At 37.9% G+C, this 18,405-nt stretch overlaps 1 protein-coding gene across 2 annotated transcripts in view; it reads left to right on the top strand.

Moving 5' to 3' along the window:
* The window catches only part of FMN1 (formin 1), a 495,511-nt gene that overhangs the window by 333,699 nt on the left and 143,407 nt on the right, over positions 1-18,405 (top strand). For both annotated transcript variants that reach the window (XM_036735850.1, XM_036735851.1), the window contains 2 exons: positions 14,696-14,757; positions 17,890-17,978. In XM_036735850.1, coding sequence (XP_036591745.1) covers positions 14,696-14,757; positions 17,890-17,978 — 151 coding nt within the window. The remainder of the gene's footprint in view (positions 1-14,695; positions 14,758-17,889; positions 17,979-18,405) is intronic.

The raw sequence follows: 18,405 nt of genomic DNA on the forward strand, positions 1-18,405 counted from the left end.
AGGAGTTCACATGGTTTCGCGGCTGCCCCAGGGGCAGCAGGGGAGGTGCAGCTACAGAACTACAGCTGCAGTTCCTTCTGGCCCCAGGCCCATCTGGTGGGAGGAATTAAGTGGCAGATCAGAGTAGGAGTGCACAGCCTGCTTAAGATCCCAGTCAGGTCCTGGCTGGCTGTTCTTGGGGAAGGTGGAGTGCTGGTGTGGCAGAGCTGGCTGTATAGAAATAGCTCTGAAAACAACAGCGCATCCCCTCAAGCTCGGAACAAAGTACTCTTTACTCTACAAGCAGTCATACCCTGACAAAAAACTCAAGGGTCAAGTAAGTTGGCTGGGAACATGGCCAGGCAGCAAAAACAGACTCAGATTCAGACTCAGACTTTGGAATCTTTCTTTGGTGACAAAGAAGACCAAAATATACAGCCTAAAGAAGTCAACAAAGTGCAAGAGCCTACACCAAAAGCCTCCAAGAAAAACATGAACTGGTCTCAGGCCATGGAAGAGCTCAAAAAGGATTTAGAAAAGCAAGTTAGAGAAGTAGAGGAAAAATTGGTATGAGAAATGAGAATGATGCAAGAAAATCATGAAAAACAAATCAATGACTTGCTAAAGGAGACCCAAAAAAATACTGAAAAAAATATTGAAGAAAACAACACCTTAAAAAATAGACTAACTCAAATGGCAAAAGAGCTCCAAAAAGCCAATGAGGAGAAGAATGCCTTGAAAGGCAGAATTAGCCAAATGGAAAAGGAGGTCCAAAAGACCATTGAAGAAAATACTACCTTAAAAATTAAATTAGAGCAACTGGAAGCTAGTGACTTGATGAGAAATCAAGATATTATAACACAGAACCAAAGGAATGAAAAAGTGGAAAACAATGTGAAATATTTCATTGGAAAAACCACTGACCTGGAAAATAGATCCAGGAGAGATAATTTAAAAATTATTGGACTACCTGAAAGCTATGATCAAAAAAAGAGCCTAGATATCATCTTTCAAGAAATTATCAAGGAGAACTGTCCTGATATTCTAGAGCCAGAGGGTAAAATAGAAATTGAAAGAATCCACTGATGGCCTCCTCAAAAAGATCCCAAAAAGAAAACTCCTAGGAATATTATCGCCAAATTCCAGAGCTCCCAGGTCAAGGAGAAAATACTGCAAGCAGCCAGAAAGAAACAATTTGAGTATTGTGGACAAACAGTCAGGATAACACAGGATCTAGAAGCTGCTGCATTAAGGTATCAAAGGGCTTGGAACATGATATTCTGGAGGTCAGTGGAGCTAGGATTAAAACCAAGAATCCCAGCAAAACTACCCAGCAAAACTGAGTATCATGCTCCAAGGCAAAATATGGATTTTCAATGAAATAGAGGACTTTCAAGCTTTCTCAGTGAAAAGACCAGAGCTGAATAGAAAATTTGACTTTCAAACACAAGAATCAAGAGAAGCATGAAAAGGTAAACAAGAAAGAGAAATCCTAAGGGACTTTCTAAAGTTGAACTGTTTTGTTTGCATTCCTACATGGAAAGATGATGTGTACGGGTCATGAGACCTTGGTATTAGAGTAGCTGAAAGGAATATGCATATATATATATGCATGTATGTAAATATATTCATGTGTGTGAATGTATATATGTGTGTGTGTGTGTGTGTATATGTATATATATATATATATATATATATAGACAGAGGGCACAGGGTGAGTTAGAATATGAAGGGATGATATTTAAAAAAATAAAATCAAATTAAGGGATAAGAGAGGAATATATTGAGAGAGGGAGAAAGGGAGAGATAGAATGGGGTAAATTATCTTGCATAAAGGTGGCAAGGAAAGCAGTTCTGTAGGAAGGGAAGAGGGGGCAGGTGAGGAGGAATGAGTAAATCTTGCTCTCATCAGATTTGACCTGAGGAAGGAATACCATACACACTCAATTAGGTATCTTACCCCACAGGAAAGAAGGAGGAAGAAGATAAAAAAGGGGGGACAATAGAAGAGAGGGCAGATAGGGGGATGAGGTAATCAAAAACAAACACTTTCAAAAAGGGACAGGGTCAAGGGAGAAAATTCAATAAAGGGGGATAGGTTAGGTAGGAGCAAAACATAGTCTTTCACAACATGAGTACTGTGGAAGGGTTTTACATAATGATACGCATGTGGCCTGTGTTGAATTGCTTGCCTTCTTAGGGAGGGAGGGTGGGTGGGGAGGGAAGAGGGGAGAGAATTTGGAACCCAAAGTTTTAAAAACAGACATTCAAAAACAAACAAAAAAAAGTTTTTGCATGCAATTAGGGAATGATCTATATATAGGCAACGGGGCATAGAAATTTATCTTGCCCTACAAGAAAGTAAGGGAAAAGGGGATGGGGGGCAGTGGGGTGACAGAAGGGAGGGCTGACTGGGGAACAGGGCAACCAGAATATACACCATCTTGGAGTGGGCGGGAGGGTAGAAATGGGGAGAAGATTTGTAATTCAAACTTTGGGGAAAATCAATGCTGAAAACTAAATATACTGAATAAATTATATTAAAAAAATTTTTGAAAAGAGAGGAAAGGAGAAGGAGGGAGGAAGAGAGGGCGGGGGTTGGGGGGCGAGAGAGAGAGAATGAAAATCACTAACATTTTGTAGCAAGAGAAAAAAATGAGGCAGTGGTTCATGAAAATGACAGAGCTATCTAGGGGCAGATGGACAGAAAATTCGATAAGTTCAGCAGGATTTTGATATAAAAGAATAAAAAGCCTTGCTTAATCTTAAAGAAGTCCTGAAAAATAATCATCTTAGTGGGCAGGTGCCTATTTAAATGACCCAGAACACATGAGCAAACCCTCATTTACTTTTGTGATTAAGCCCCTCTTGGCAGGAATTATTCAGGTTATGACTGTTACAGCTCCACCACAATGGAGAGACAGCATGATAAAAGGGAAAGAACCTTGGCTCAGAAATCAGAGGAATGAATGATTCAGAGACTGCTTCTGACACTTACTACCTGTGTATGTATTTGGAAAGTTACTTCAGTTTCCTAGGCCTCAGTTTCTTCATCTGTAAAATGAAAGAGTTGGACCAGTTGACCTCTGAGGTCCCTTTCACTCTAGAGCTATGATCCTAGCCATTCTTACATTTCCCATGGAACACACTGTAGCTCATAGTCCTAGGGATGAGACAGTGAGAAGGAATGGAATGAACCCTGAACTGGGAGACAGAATACTTAGCCCTGCCATTTAATACCTGTGTGACCCTAGGTGAGTATTTCAACTTTTCTAGGCTATAATTTTCTTATCTATAAAATGAGAGTTCCGTGTTATCAGGGTCTCTTAACCCTGGAGTCCATGAATTTGCTTTTTTAAGAATATATCTTAGAACTGTATTTCCATATAATTAGCTTCCTTTGTAAACTTAAGAATTTTATTCTTTCGTACTTTAAGACATTATTCTAAAAGAGGGTTCATAGACTTCACCTACTGCCAAAGGGGTCCATGCCACCAAAAAAAGGTTAAGAATCCCTGGCTTAGATGAACTCACTCACATGTAGCACTACATTTGACGAATCTAAGAAATTGATTTATCAGACTTCCTGAAAAGCCTCTCACTAAAGTTAGTGAAGGATTCCCATACATAGTGGAGGAACCACCATGAAAACAGAAGTTTCTTTACAGTTTTGGAAAAGTCTAAGATTGCCGAGTGTCAAATCATGGGGATGGTGTGGCCAGGTTTCTCCCAGAGTAGCATCTGATAAGATTTCACTGGCATGTTTATAAGTAAAGCCAAATCTTCCACAAACTTGCTAGTAATAAAAGCATGCCAGGATGCTCCATAGATAATAGCAAGTCTGACAAAATAACCTTATATTCGAAAGGCCAGGACTTTTATGATACTCTGCCTACTGTCTGTTTCAATGGTGTCTGGTAGAATATTTATCATCAGAAATAGCACGCTTAGCTCATCTCCACCCCTCCTCCCCCTTTCTAAGCTCACTCATCAGCCAAGAACCTGCTTACATGGAGGAAAAATGTGTGGTCAGTGCTTTCCTGTTGATGAAAATGATAAAATCATGAATTCCTAGGACTGGAAGAAGTGTAAGGTGATCATTTAGTCCATCCCCCTGCCTTCAGCACCCAAGCCATTCCCAAAAGATTATTGTCTGCCTGTTCTGAAAAATCCCCAGCTTCTCTTAGTAATGCATTCCAGATAGATGTGGCAATATAACCAGAACATAGTCTTCTTTTTGAGATGGTTGACTGACGCAGACATCTGAAGGTCACTTAGGACCATCAACGTCATTTGCAATTTGCTTTGCATGTGCATATGCAAGACACAGAAAAAGCTACAGACTAACTTGTATTGTCCTCTTACCAAAAGGATTCCTATTCTTAGGCTGGCCTGTGAGAGTCCAGTGAGTGGAAGTCCTGGACGCTAGGTAGACAGAGTTTGATGTGAAAGTAAAGTAGGTGGCTATTAAGTTATTAAAAGAAATCTGAGAAATTAAGGAAAATGAAATAACCTTCAGACAACGACCCAGAAAATGGGTGGAGGAGGTTGAAGATGAGAGCAAAAACTTGTAGTGGCTCCCAGAACATTGTTCTCTTTATTTATTACCCCTAAAAACATGACCTAACCTATCATTTAGCACCACAGAATTTACAGCAAGAAGAAAATTGAAAGTTAGCCCAACCGTCTCATGTTGCAGGTGCAGAGATGGTGGTCCAGAAAGGGAAAGTCACTCCCCATGATCACACAGGTAGTAAGTAGCAGTACTAGGATTCATGGGCAGGTCTTTGGATTGGAAATTCAGTGATCATGCCATGACATCATGATTCTCTAGTAAATCAAACCTGTTCCCAATGTTCCTGACTACTTAAATGAGTACCAGTAATGATCTCAGAGAGGACCAACACAACAGGAAAGGTTTTGTTGATGAGTTAGTACAGAATGATGCTGCAGTTCTTTTTCTGTGACTTCTTTAAAGATTGCCAATGAAAGCTTTAGGGGTCATTCCCCACATTTTGAGAAACTGTCTTTTTGGAGAATTCATTCCATTAATTGGCTGTTTTTAGTAAAAAAGAAAAAGAATCATTGCAACATATTTAGGCAAATGTTTATTTGTATATTTTAAAATATTTGCCACTTGATTAACATTTTATACATCTCTGTTGTTAGGAAACTTTCATGCCAGGGCTTTTTCATACTTTAAATATATTGGTGGCTCCATGATCTCATTGATGTGGGTCCTCCCTAATATTGGGGCAGAACACAACCTATCCATGCCTTCTTATCCTATTCAATCCTTGTCTCTGACCTCCTACAAAGTCTCTTCTGGGGGTCCACCCAACATGCTGGAGACATGGAGGTCTTTTAACATTGCTTGGATAGTAGTACTGTATTTAGCCCATTCATGTGTTACACCCTGTTCTTACTACATAACTTGGTTCACTTCTTTTCCCCAGCATATATCTCCTGGATGATATATTTCATGCTATTTTCTGTGCATATCATTGTTGGTAATTTGCCAGAGCCCATTGATACCCACTGCATATTTCTTCATTATCCTTTGGATTACTTGCAATTTTGATTCTTCAGAGATTGTAGCATTCTATAACTATTAACCCTATAGCATTATCAGAAGAATATATGTGTTTAAAAAGAATGGTCTTGCCTATTGCCTGAGGCTTTTCCATTTTATTCTTAATAATATTCACTAATAATTAGAAAAATGCACATCAAAGCATGTCACACCAAGCAAACTGGCAGAGATGACAAATTTGGAAATAGTGTTGGTGAGTAAGATGGGCACATTATTAATACACTAGTGATCCAGCCATTCTGGAAAGCATTTTGGAATTATGCTGAGAAAGTGACTAAAATGTCAATATTCTTTGACCCAAAGATCCATACCCCAAGGAGATCGTTGGCAGAAAGAAAGGCCCATATACCCAAGATATTCATAGCATCCCTTTTTGTAGCAACAGTTAATTAGGCGAAAGAAAGTAGATGCCCATTGGTTGGGGAATGGCTAGTGTTTAGTAAAAGATAATGGAATATAAATAATTCAGAGAATCATAAGAAGACATATCAACTGATGTAAAATGAAGTAAAACCAGATAAAGGATATAAAAAGTCACTTCAACAATGTAAATGGAAGGAACAAAAAAAATGTAGATAGAGTAATTATAATGACCAAATCTGGCCCTATACAAGAGTTGAGAAATGCATCTCTCTTCCTTTTTTTGCAGAGGTGGTGGATCATGGGTGTGGAATATTGTGTATACTCTACCATTGATGTGTTGGTTGATTGTGCTGATTGCTTTATTCAACTTCTTTTTCCTCTCTCTCTTTAAATCTTTGTTAGAAGAGAATGCCCTTGAAGGAAGGGATATATTTGGAAAATAAGATGATGTAAAAACAAAGAGGTTTGTTTTTGGTTTTGGTGGGAGTAGATGACCAGACCTGTGATTTCTTTGGTATAGGGAACACTCGCTGAAGAAATTCCTTTTAACAATACAGATTGATACTTGCTCTCCAATTTATAGGGAATTGCCTTGGGCACTAAATGGTAAAGCAGCAGCAAAGATATCAATTAAAATTACGATTTTTTTAAAATGAGACTTTGTGCTTCTGGCCATTGTTCTTGGTGTAGAAGTGGACAATTCTTGTTAACCATACCCAACATAGACCTCCACAGCAACCAACTGGGTGCTACAAACCTCATAGCATTTATTTGAAGTTTCTCAGACTTTTGAAAATGGTGTTTCTTATGTTCAACCTAAAGTAAAATTAAAAAAATATTCAGAAGTAGCCTCTCAATCTTAGCTTTGGGGAGTGTAGGTGCCACAACGATGGTGATTTTCTCTGTCCCATTGACCCTTTTTAAAAATCCAGCTGCCAGGAATGAAAAAAAGAAGCAAGCCAGTCATTTACAGGATTAATTTCTAAACCCTAAGTCTTTAGATTCCAATGTCTGTCTCTTAGATTTTGTTCCCTTCAGCTTTGTCTCCAGAAAGATTTGTTGAAATATCGGTACTAATTGAAAATCAACATTAATTTCCCTGTAGTTCAGAAATGCAATGTATATGGTCCAGGTAATTTTAGAGAAAATCCCAAAGAATCTCATTTGACTCTAGGGGATCTTATTAACTAGACCCTAGGTATCTAAGGATCCTGTGATGTGCAGGATATTCCAAAATTTTGGTGCATTGATTTTTGGAACAATATTTTTTTCAAGATGATTGAGAGATTTTACATGATTGAGGATAGGGTATCTTGGTTTCAATCTGAGCTATTTTGTCTGACTGTTTGTAGTTTGTATCCTAGATATCCCCACCATGCGTGTTGCTTTACTGCTCTTTTGATTTGGGGTGTCTATGTAGGTTTGACATAGTTCCCAACAAGGTATTAGTAAAGATCTCTTGGAATCATACAGACTTTTTAGTTTTCAGGGCTGCAGATGCATAGTACAATTTACTGACTTGATATTTTGTTTTCTTTTTCCTTTGAAACTTCTTTCATTGGATCTCTGACCATGTATCTTACTTGCTCTAGGGTTTTTATTAGTTATTTTGGGCTTTAAATATAACCTCAAGATCATTGCCATCATTTGAAGGAAAGTAGGCTTTCAATACTTTTAGGTTCATTTTAAAATCAAGAGCCTCATTATTAGTAATCTTAAGTTTTATGATATGCAGCTGAAAAAAATTCAGTCTTTTCCAATAATTGGTATAATTAGAACAGGTTGGATCAGCCCTTTAAGTCCCTTGGGGAAGCTTATGGGAATTAAATAAAGGTTTAGCCAATATTATAAATGCTGAGTAGATAAAAGTATAGTTGTAAATTAATCAATCTCCCACTATAGAATGTGAGCTCCTTATGAACAAGGATTGTTTCATTCTTTATATGTGTATCGCTAGATCCTACAGTAGTCCCTAGAAGACTGTTAGTAAATCTATTATAAATATTCTATAAATTCTATTACAAATAATATTTGCCGCCTTTAATCTCATGCTTTAAAGTTTTCGAAGTGCTTAATGGACATTATCTCATTTGATCCTCTCTATAACCTTTTGAGGCTGGTGCTCTTATTATCCCCATTTTATAGACTAGGAAACTCAGGTTAAGTGAATTGCCTAGGGTCATACAGCTAGTAAGTGCCTGAACCAAGTCTTCCAAAAACCACCTAACTGCCCCAGAGGACAAATACATTCCAACCACTCCTTTTGAATTTGGCGAAGATTCCTCTGAGCTTTGTGGCTAGATTTTTTACATAAATTTTTATTGACATTTTCTGTTTTTTACATTATCATAATATTTCATGTATTCCTCCTCTTCCCCTTCCCTCTTCCAGAGAGCCATTCCATGTGACAAATAGTAGTTTTAAAAAAAGAAACAAAGTTAGCACAACTGATCGATACATTTAAAAGTCTGGAAACATGTACAATACATAACATTTGTGGACCTCCCACCTCCACAAAGGGTTTGGTTTCTGGGTGTCGTCTCATATCTCTTCACTTGATCTATATAATTATGTTATACTTGCTTTTGATTGGTTGGTGTGTGGTTCTTTCTATTTACATTGTTGTAGTTACTGTGTATGTTATTTTCTTGGCTCTGCTTACTTCACTCTGCTTCAATTCATATAGATCTTTCCATGCTCCTTTGTATTCATCATACCCATCATTTCTTACAGCACAGTAATATCCCATTACATGCATGTACCACTATTTGTTTAGTCATTCTCCAATTGATGGGCATCTTAATTTGTTTTCAATTCTTAGCTATCACAAAAAGTCTTGCTATAAATATTTTGGAGTATATGGAGATTTTTTTCTTATCAATAACATCCTTGGGGTATAAGCCCAGTAGTGAGAGTCTCTGGTTCAAGAGCATACAGACATTTTAGTCACCTTATTTGCATAATTCTAAATTGCTTTTCAAACTGATTGTAGCATTTCACAGCTCTCCCAGCAATGTATTAGTGTGCCTGTCTTTTCACAATCCTTCCCTCATTGACTGTTAACATTTTTTTTGTCATTTTTGACACAGATTTTATGAAATCTATATTCATCTCTGATATTGCTGGGGAATATTTAAAGTCAGTATTTCTCTAGAATAAGGGTCCTTAACCTAGGATAATATGAGGTGTGTTTTCTTAATATTTTGATAACTGTATTTTACTATAGTTTCCTTTGTAATCTTGTGTATTTTATTTTTGCTTTTAAAAACATTATTCTGAGAAAGGGTCCATAGGCTTCACCAGACTGTTAAAGGGATTCATGATGTGCTTTCTCTCTGTCTCTGTCACTTTCTCTCTCTCTCTCTCTCTCTCTCTCTCTCACACACACACACACACACACACGCTAACCCCTGCTTTAGAAATGCTGATATTGTAGAAATGATGTGGAGATTAGGGTTGTAGAGCTGTTAGCATTGGCTCCTTCTTTTACTCTCTCAAGGTAGCTTTTACTTCTCTCCCATACAGTTCTCTCTTTCTCTTTATCATCTTGTTCCCTACTCTCATAGTTATCATTATCTCTCCTAGTCAATGCCTCTCTTGTTCGAGGTAAAACAAAAGGTAGTTGCTATTATTGAAGAAGAAAAGAGGTAGTATTCAGAATTCATTATTTTCTTTCATTTTTAAAAAATGAAATTTTATTGATTTTTTATATCACCATGGTCTCCCCCATTGTTCCTCCTCACCTCAAAAAAAAAAGATTTTTTGAGACAAAAAAGAAGAAAAAAATCAGCATAATTGATCGATACATCAAAAAATATGAAAATATATGCAGTGTGGAATACTTGGAGACCTCCTTCCTCTGCAATGGAAAGGTCTTCTCATATCTCTTCTTTCAAGTCATGCTTATTCTTTATAATTTTGCAAAAGTTACTTTTTGTGGTTCTTTCATTTACATTGTTGTAGTTATTATATACATTGTTTTCTTGGCTCTGCTTACTTTACTCTGCTGCAGTTCATACAGATCTGTCAGATTTTCTGTATTTATCACATTCATCATTTCCTCTTGCATAGTAATATTCCATCATATTCATGTTCCACAATTTGTTTATCCATTTTCCCACTGTATAACTGATTTTTCTAGCTAGAATTCAAAAATAGGATCATTAATGAAACTAGGCTTAAAAATATCTCTTTTGTGCTGAAAATCTACAGGTAATCAAATACCTAGTGTTACTTAAAATGCTAATGGAGACCCCAGTTTTATACTTAAAGCCAGAAGTGACATAAAAGAAACAGAAAATCTGATAGAATAGTAGATCTACCTTTTTATTTTCCTGGGATAAAAGGGGTCTAATTATACATGTAGAAATATAGTGGGGTGAAAAGGAAAGATAGGAAATACCTATTTGAGAATCCCATTTATGGATTAATCTACCTGAAGACAGATATAAATCTCCTCCTCATTTCTTCTGGGCACAGTAGCAGGACATAATAAATTGGTGTAGCTAGGTAGCAATGAATTTGAATCTCGCCTTTGACATTCACCAGCTGTGTGGCACTGAGCAAATCACTTAACCTTTCTGGGCCTCAGTGTCTTCATCTGTAAAATGTTTATAATAATAGCACCTACATTTCACAAAGTTCTTCTGAGGATCGGATGAGTTAACATATATAAATTGCTTTGCAAAACTTAAATCATTATATAAGTGTTAGTTAATATTATTCTTCTTGTTATTTAAGAGTAGAGACAAAGGAACATAAACCTAGAACACAGAGGCCGACTAATCTAACCACCTCGTTTTATAGTCAAGAAAATTGAAGCCCAGAAGGTGACACGTAGATAGTAATTGCCAGAGAAAGGATTTGAATCTAGATCCTCTGACTTTAGGCGTTTAGACTGTTCTGTGTTTTTTTTTCCCCTCTTTCTTTCCCAAATTAAGCTATTCTAAAACCCAAGTATGAGCAGAAAATAGGGATTCATAATGGAACATTGTTGAAACTGATCCCATCAGGAGCCCTCACGTGGTTTATGAGTGAACTATTAGAGTGTTAAAGTTAGCAAAGCCTTTCCCATTAGCAGGCTTGGGTTGTTGCATTAGTCTTTTCTTTGCTGAGAATATACTCAACCAATTGTGAAATGTTTATTCACTTACTGTCATATTTATTAACCAATTGCATTCAGAGTAGTAAGGAGAGACATAGAATCCTTTGACATAAGATGATGGCATATGTAAGAATTCTTATTTTGTGTGTAAGTCAGAAATTCTAGGAAAAGGGACCAAGCATAGCAGAGTCCATCAGATTTGACAGCTAACTTTGTTTTCACCATTTGAAGTCTCTCATCAATGACTTCCTTGATCCTTTGTCTTTTGGACTTGAGATTAGGAAAAGTGTTGAGGGTGAGAAAATGCACCATATAGGGCAATGAGAACTCCTAGTTTCACTATGCTTACCTTTAAACCTGTGAAAAGCAATTTTTAAGTCTGAGAGGGAAGCTTACCTTTTATGCAAGGCCCTCTGCCTGTGCCTGGAACTGGCACATAGTTTTATGTGTGCCTGTTAGTTTGAACGCATGATGTGGATCTGCTTTTTGTCCAGGCTGACGGTTATTATATCTTAATGGGTGAAACACTACGCTAATGATCCTTGTGTATATAAATTCTTGTAGTAGAGAGCAGGCACCAGAGGACCACATAAAAATGTTTGCCTCAATTTCCCTGCAAAAAAGGAGCTCAGAAACCAGACTCGGCCAAGTAACAGATTTTTAAAGGTAAAGGAACCCAATAAAATTACCAGCTTTTCACAGCGTGTGTCTACTTCCTTTCGACATATTGTGAGGTGTAGGTGAAGTATTCTAACTGAACTGACAGTGTGAGGGGGACAGCTCAGGAGAGAGCAAGATAAAAGTAAAAACCACCAGCAATGATTGGTCTTCGCTTTGTGGATTTGACACTTCACCTTTCAGACACCATCTGCAGGAGTGTTGGTATAATGAGATATGGAGAGGAGATCAAAAAACTGGAATACTGTATCAGGGCCTTAAGGCTGGCTGCATTATGCTTTTTGGAGTTTTGGTATTTGTTCATTTTGCTGGAATAGCCAGATGAAAGGCATAGGTTCAAAATAGGGTGAAAATGAGATTTTGTCAGACCTCAGGTAACACAAAATCGTATCAAAGAATGATTTTTTTTCCTGGTATGATGACTTCCTTGTTGGTTTTCTGGGTTAATATAACATACTTCAAGTTTTATAGGCTGTGCTTTTGCACAACAAGCATTTATTAAGTGCTTATTACCTGCTAGGCCTTAAGAGTAGGTGTAGGGTATATAAAGAAGTCTCAGAAATGGTCCCTGCCCTCAAGATGCTTGAGGCATTATGACATAGTAAATCAAAAAAGCCCAAACTAGGAGGCAGAAGACCTGTGTTCTAAACTTACCCTAATCTTCTAACTAATCTTACACTATTTTCTAGCTGTACTCCTTAAAACAAATTGTTTAAATCACTTCAACTTGTTTTGGTCTTATCTGATGCATCTGTAAAATGGGGGTGTGGTAGCAATAATGATACTTTATCTTCCTAAAGACAAAAGGGTATATATAAGATGATTTAATCTACATATTTAATTTGCATTTAATCTACAGATCTGTGACCTAAAAAATAAGTAAATGACGAGTGTCAAATGAGTGATATATAGATAAATAAGTGCAATAGGAATACCGATTGGAAAGAAATCATTGTAGTCATGGAAAGCTTCCGGCAGCAGGTGAGAAAGACTATGATGAGGTGTATTCTGTTGCTGGCCCATTTTCTCTCTGCAATACCTGTAAAATTCCAGGAGGTTAAATTTGTATCACTATTAGGAATCAAAGGTTGAAGTTTTCTCCTTCGATATCTCTTCTAGTCAGTAAAAAAGATAAGTGAGAAACTAACATTCACTAATGAAGTTTCTTTATAGTCCATATGTTTTGCCTTCTATCTAGAACACAGAGGATAACCAGTTGACATTTACTTACTAAATTATTGAATCTTTAAATGAAAAAAAGAATGGATGCTTATTGATGGTATAACTCATATGTTTTCTGGTTAAATTTACACAATAACTGTTTAACATTGCTATTCAAATACATATCAGATCTATAGAAATTTTAATTTAGATGTGAGAAAGATAACTGGGTATTTTCCTTTCCCCTCGTAATTTCGTTGGCTGATTTTCCTAAGAAGGTAATGGGATTTGCATAAGGCTGAAAAGGTATCTGGCCATTTCATTTAAACAGTTACTGGAGGTTTAAAGGCATGTTCCATCTGATAAATTAGTGAGTTCATATTATTGACACACATAAAATAACAGTCCTGCTGAGAGGGTAAATTCTTTCCTCCTTCCTTCAAGTGATGACTGCATTTTCATTTAGTGGTTTCAGATTGGTCTATGTGAAAGTGTATGGCTTTTTGGGTTTCACTCAAAGCTTAGATGCCTTACTTTGTTACTAAAGTATTAACCTGCTCTTTCCACATCCCTAAAGCCACAGGTCAACCCTAGGTGTTACAGTGAGTGGTGAATCAAGGAATTTAGGGTCTTTGCTTAGTATCGTATGATGACTTACAGCTGAATAGCTCTGGCACATTTGGTAAAGTGACTCATATGGTCCTAACTTGAAAAAGAAACCACATGAATTGAAGTAAACTTGAATTTTACCTTGATGGTCTTTAGCATGTTTGTATTTTTTCTCTTCTTCCTCCTCCAGGAGTCACATTGTAATACCAGTGGACAGATTAATAATTGACAGGCAAAATTTTAAAGCATTCTAAATGTCACTGGTCCTTTTAATAAAATTAATTAGCCTGCCATGGAGAAAATTTACTAGCCTGCTGGTTAATTTCACAATGTAAAAATCAGGGAACAGAGTGTGTGTGTGTGGGGGGGGGGGTGGGTTGGAGAAGAAACCTTATTACTTTTGAATAATTATTTAAAGATGTGAGCCTTGCCTATTTCAGACATTTTGGATAGCCAAATCCATGAGGGCTTTTAAATCTCAGTGTTTGTGTCCCCACATTGAAGGGAAGAAATGGAACACAGCTGAAATGGAGGGAGTATCAAGTAGCAGTTAAATGGCTTGTTTAGGTTACAGTGCAACAATTGAAATGGGACAGAGAGGTTGCTTTAAGATTGGGTTTTGGGAGGTGGCCATAATCTTCATTTGCCATCGACACTATTTTGTTCTTCATTCTCTTTGTAACCTAAACAAGATGTTGGGTTGGCAGTGGAAAGGTGCTTGAAATCACATGCCTGGATAAATTTAATTTGCAAAATTTTTCTTTGTTTCCCCTCAGAAAGGGAAAGAATCCTTTAGTCAGGTCTGTGACACTAGGTACTAAATCTCTTCAATTACTGGCCGGGAAGAAAGATTAAAAAACGTGCCTCAAACCTACACCCTGGTTTAGTTCTAAAGCATAAACACTTCTCCTGCAGAGCCTAAATTAAACAGCAGTGGGACATGGAGTTTGTGGAATTAAATGAGGCAGGGCAAGGGCGCAGGCCAGTGATAGAAACCATTTTGGCTCCTTTCATTTTGGCTCCCTGGGGATAAGGGAAGGAGAACAGTAATATGGTGAAAGGCATAGCTTGTGTGAGAATGTGTGATATTATATTGCCTGGAAACTAGGAGTGAAATAAATGTTGGCTTGGGGGGTCTAATGAAATTCATTCTCTCTCTCTCTCTCTCTCTCTCTCTCTCTCTCTCTCTCTCTCTCTCTCTCTCTCAGCAATTTTCAATGTGGATGATTCTGTGGTAGACTTGGAAACACTGGAGGCCCTGTATGAAAATGTAAGTATGACTTGCAATGTCCATCCATATTTGTCTTTGCTAAAAGCAAGAAGGCAAGAGGGGCATACTGGATAGTGGAACTAGCCTTTAGGTCAGATAGATTTTGGGTTCAAGCCCTGCCTCTGACACAAAGTAGCTGTGTGACCCTGGGCAAGGCCCCACCAAGGCATCTTTTTCTAATATGTTCTATATCAGTTGTTAACAAGTTATCAATATTCATTAGTAGAAAGAGTGTTTCCATTACACCAAGAGTTTCCTATACACGTGAAATCACAAGTCCAGGACAAAACTAATAAACCAGCTAAAAAAGACCACCCCCCAAAACAAAAGAAGATGAAAGAGAATTGTATTAACCTTTAGACATAACCTCTTCTTCTTGAGAACCTCAAAAATGTCCATAAGCTTTATCTGGACATAAGAATTGTACCATTTTGTAAAAAACAAGTATTTCTCTTTTGCATTTAATAACTAATTATTATATTAGGACCAAGGTTTTTCCCCTTTTCTAAAGTTCCTCATCCAGAAACCAATGAGAGTGGGAAATTTCTCTTAAAGATTTATCCAGGCCAAGATCTAATCCAACAGTAAAAGAAATCCTAAGTTTTGGCCAATGGGTATATCCCTGCTTGTTGTGTTTGCTCACTTGGGTCTGGAGAAGTGTTGATTCTCCCTGTTGCCAGACTGGTGATATGGAAATTGATCTCTTTGACCAAGATTTGGGTGACCCAAGTCACATATCCCAAGACCATCATTTTAATCTAGTCCACCTCCTATTGTGTTAACCATTCACAGTTGATCGGTACTCCTCAGGAACACCTACTCTTCGAAGAGCATATAAACTGTGAGCCTACCGCCTAAGAGAGACAGCCAAATGACCATCCTTTTATTAATAAACATGCTGGCCTTATTATAATAAAATGATTAAATTACCCAGAAACTATGTCTCTCAGCATTTTTCAATCATCATGCTCCACCAGAAGCAGTAGTGGGGAGTCTAGCTAAAGGCTGAGATGATAATACAAATTGAATCACGTAAATCTCTGTTGCAATGCTCAGGGTAGTAGATCTCATTTCCATTGTGGAGTAGCGGTGAAGGGTGAGATTAAGGTTGGAGTTACCTTTCCTATAGACAGTCTAATCTGATGGAAAAAGCAATAAGCAATCAGAAAACTTAGGAGATCTGGGTTGTAGCACCAGCTCTTGCTCTAACCGTATGTATTCTCTTGGGTAAGTCCCTTAATCTCCATGAGCTTGAATGACCTCATTTGAGGAGTAGTACTACTATTTAGCTACTTAATCTCAAGGGCAGTCAGGAAGACCTGAGTTCCAGTCTGGCCTCAGAAACTTACTAGCTGTGTGACCCTGGGCAAGTCACTTGACCCTGTTTGCCTCAGTTTCCTCATCTGTAAAATGAGCTGGAGAAAGGAAATGGCAAACCACTCCAGTATCTTTGCCAAGAAAACCCTAAGTGAGCTCACTAAGAATCAGAGAGGGCTGAAGTGACACAACAACAACAGCTTAACCCCAGAAGTGTGCATGAGGGCAAAATAAGATGATGGATATGAAAGTGCTTTGGGGAATAAAAAGACTCATAAAACTATAGGGTGAGATTATTTAGCATATTAGTGGAAAATGACTGTCATCATCTAAGTTAGGTGAGAAGGATTCCCAGAAAAGTCAGAACAAACGCAGTCACATTCTTGTGAGTGGATTCTTCAGCATTAGGCGGGATAAAAAAACTAAGGGGACAGGTCACCAGGTGGCTGAGTCCCCAAAAGTGACTTGGGGATCTTGGGCTCTGGAAATTATTCCATTCAGTTTTACAAATAGTTCTTGTGTTTTAACATTCTGTGAGTTGCGGTATGTAGAGCATGCAAAGAAGTGCAAGTTTTGACCCCTGCCCTTGAGGACTTCACAGCACAGTTAGAAAAGCAACACATACCACACACACGCACACACGCACACACACACACACACACACACACACACACGAAATAATTTATGATCATATAAGGCTGCAGCATGGCATAGTGGATAAATTGAGAGGCACCCTGGCTGGGCTTAGGGTTAGTTTCAGATCTCATCTCTGGAGCTTACTAGCTACGGAATCCTGGACAAAGCATTTAACTTAGCTTCCTAAAGCAATTTCCTAAGACATGGGTACTAAATCATAGGTGAGGTCTAATCTACATTGGTGGTGCAAATTACCATGGTGAAAAACACTTTGCTTAAGAAATCACACGTTCTGTATAAAATCCAAATGAAACAATATATAATTAAGTGTAAATTTTGCTAGTGCTATCAATGTTCAAAGAAAGAGAATGAATAGGATGAGTATTTTAAAAAAAAACAAGAACCTGATAATAAACATATAATGATTAGAAATATTCTTGACAATAAAGAACTCTAAGGTGTTTGAGGCCTGGTAGAAGACTAAAGAGTTTCAGGTATGATGTAACTTCTGGGTCACAAAGGGAAGAGAAACAGTTATAAGACTGAAAACACAGTAACAATTCACATTATAACACCTTAGAGTTTGCAAAATACGTGTCCTCACTTTAACTCTTTGCAGTATTGATAGTACATTACTACTACCCACTTTGTGCAGACAGTTAACTGAGGTTTGGAGAGGTTGTGACTTGCCCAAATCGCAGAATTAATAAACGTTAGAACCAGGACTTCAACTGAGACATCCTTACTCTTGATCTGTCATTCTTTTCCACTTTGCCGTCCTTGAAATATTGGGTACCGAAAGAGAATCTTTGAAGAAAACATTCAGGGACCATATACCTATAATTTTTTTACATGACAATATGTCTTTTATGGGAAAAAAATACTGATGTGTGCCTCAGAGCCGTTTCTAAACTGGGGGTATACGAATCTGGGATCTCTATCTATACAACCTAATGCCATTGGCTGCTCAGCCTCTGAACCTTTTCCTCTCTGATACTTTGGCTTTAAACCAGCTGCCTCCATCTCTCACAGTTCAGGGAAGGGAAAACTTTCTTATCCACCAGCTTGAATAGCCATACAGACTCCAACCTTTTGTGTAGGTTGAACTAAATGATCTCTGAGATCCCTTCCACTCCTGAGATTCCCTCTCATTTCTTCCATTTTGTTATTTTATCACAGAGAGCCCAGAAGGATGAGCTGATAAAAATAAGAAAACATTATGAAACCTCCAAAGAAGAGGAACTTAAACTTCTGGACAAACCTGAGCAGTAAGGAAATGTGAATGTTTCTTCCCTGGGTGGGAAGGGGAGACTGTTAAGCTTGGGGCCAAAGTGGGGATTGCTGCCCTTCTTTTCCACCCTGCCATCCTCCCCCTGCCCCCACTTTCCTGGTCCCTCACTTTTGAAAACTAAAACCCGATCCTTATAATCTGTTAGATCACAATGTAGTCATTCCAGTGACCTATTGCACAGGCACAGAAATAGCCTCAGATGCCAGGAAATTCAGCATCAAGATTTAAGCTGCTGCATGCTCTCTCACTCCCCTCCCTTCCCCCTTTTCCCCTAGTTTTAGTAACTCACTAATTCCTCCTAGACTAAACATTCCGGCTAAGAGTAACTGAGGAAGATAACGTAGTTCTGACTACTTGCCTACTCTAGGAAAGAAGCAGCATCAGAGTCCCAGAATTAATTACAG

The sequence above is a fragment of the Trichosurus vulpecula genome, chromosome 8 (genome assembly GCF_011100635.1).
Source record: "Trichosurus vulpecula isolate mTriVul1 chromosome 8, mTriVul1.pri, whole genome shotgun sequence".
NCBI lineage: Eukaryota > Metazoa > Chordata > Mammalia > Diprotodontia > Phalangeridae > Trichosurus > Trichosurus vulpecula.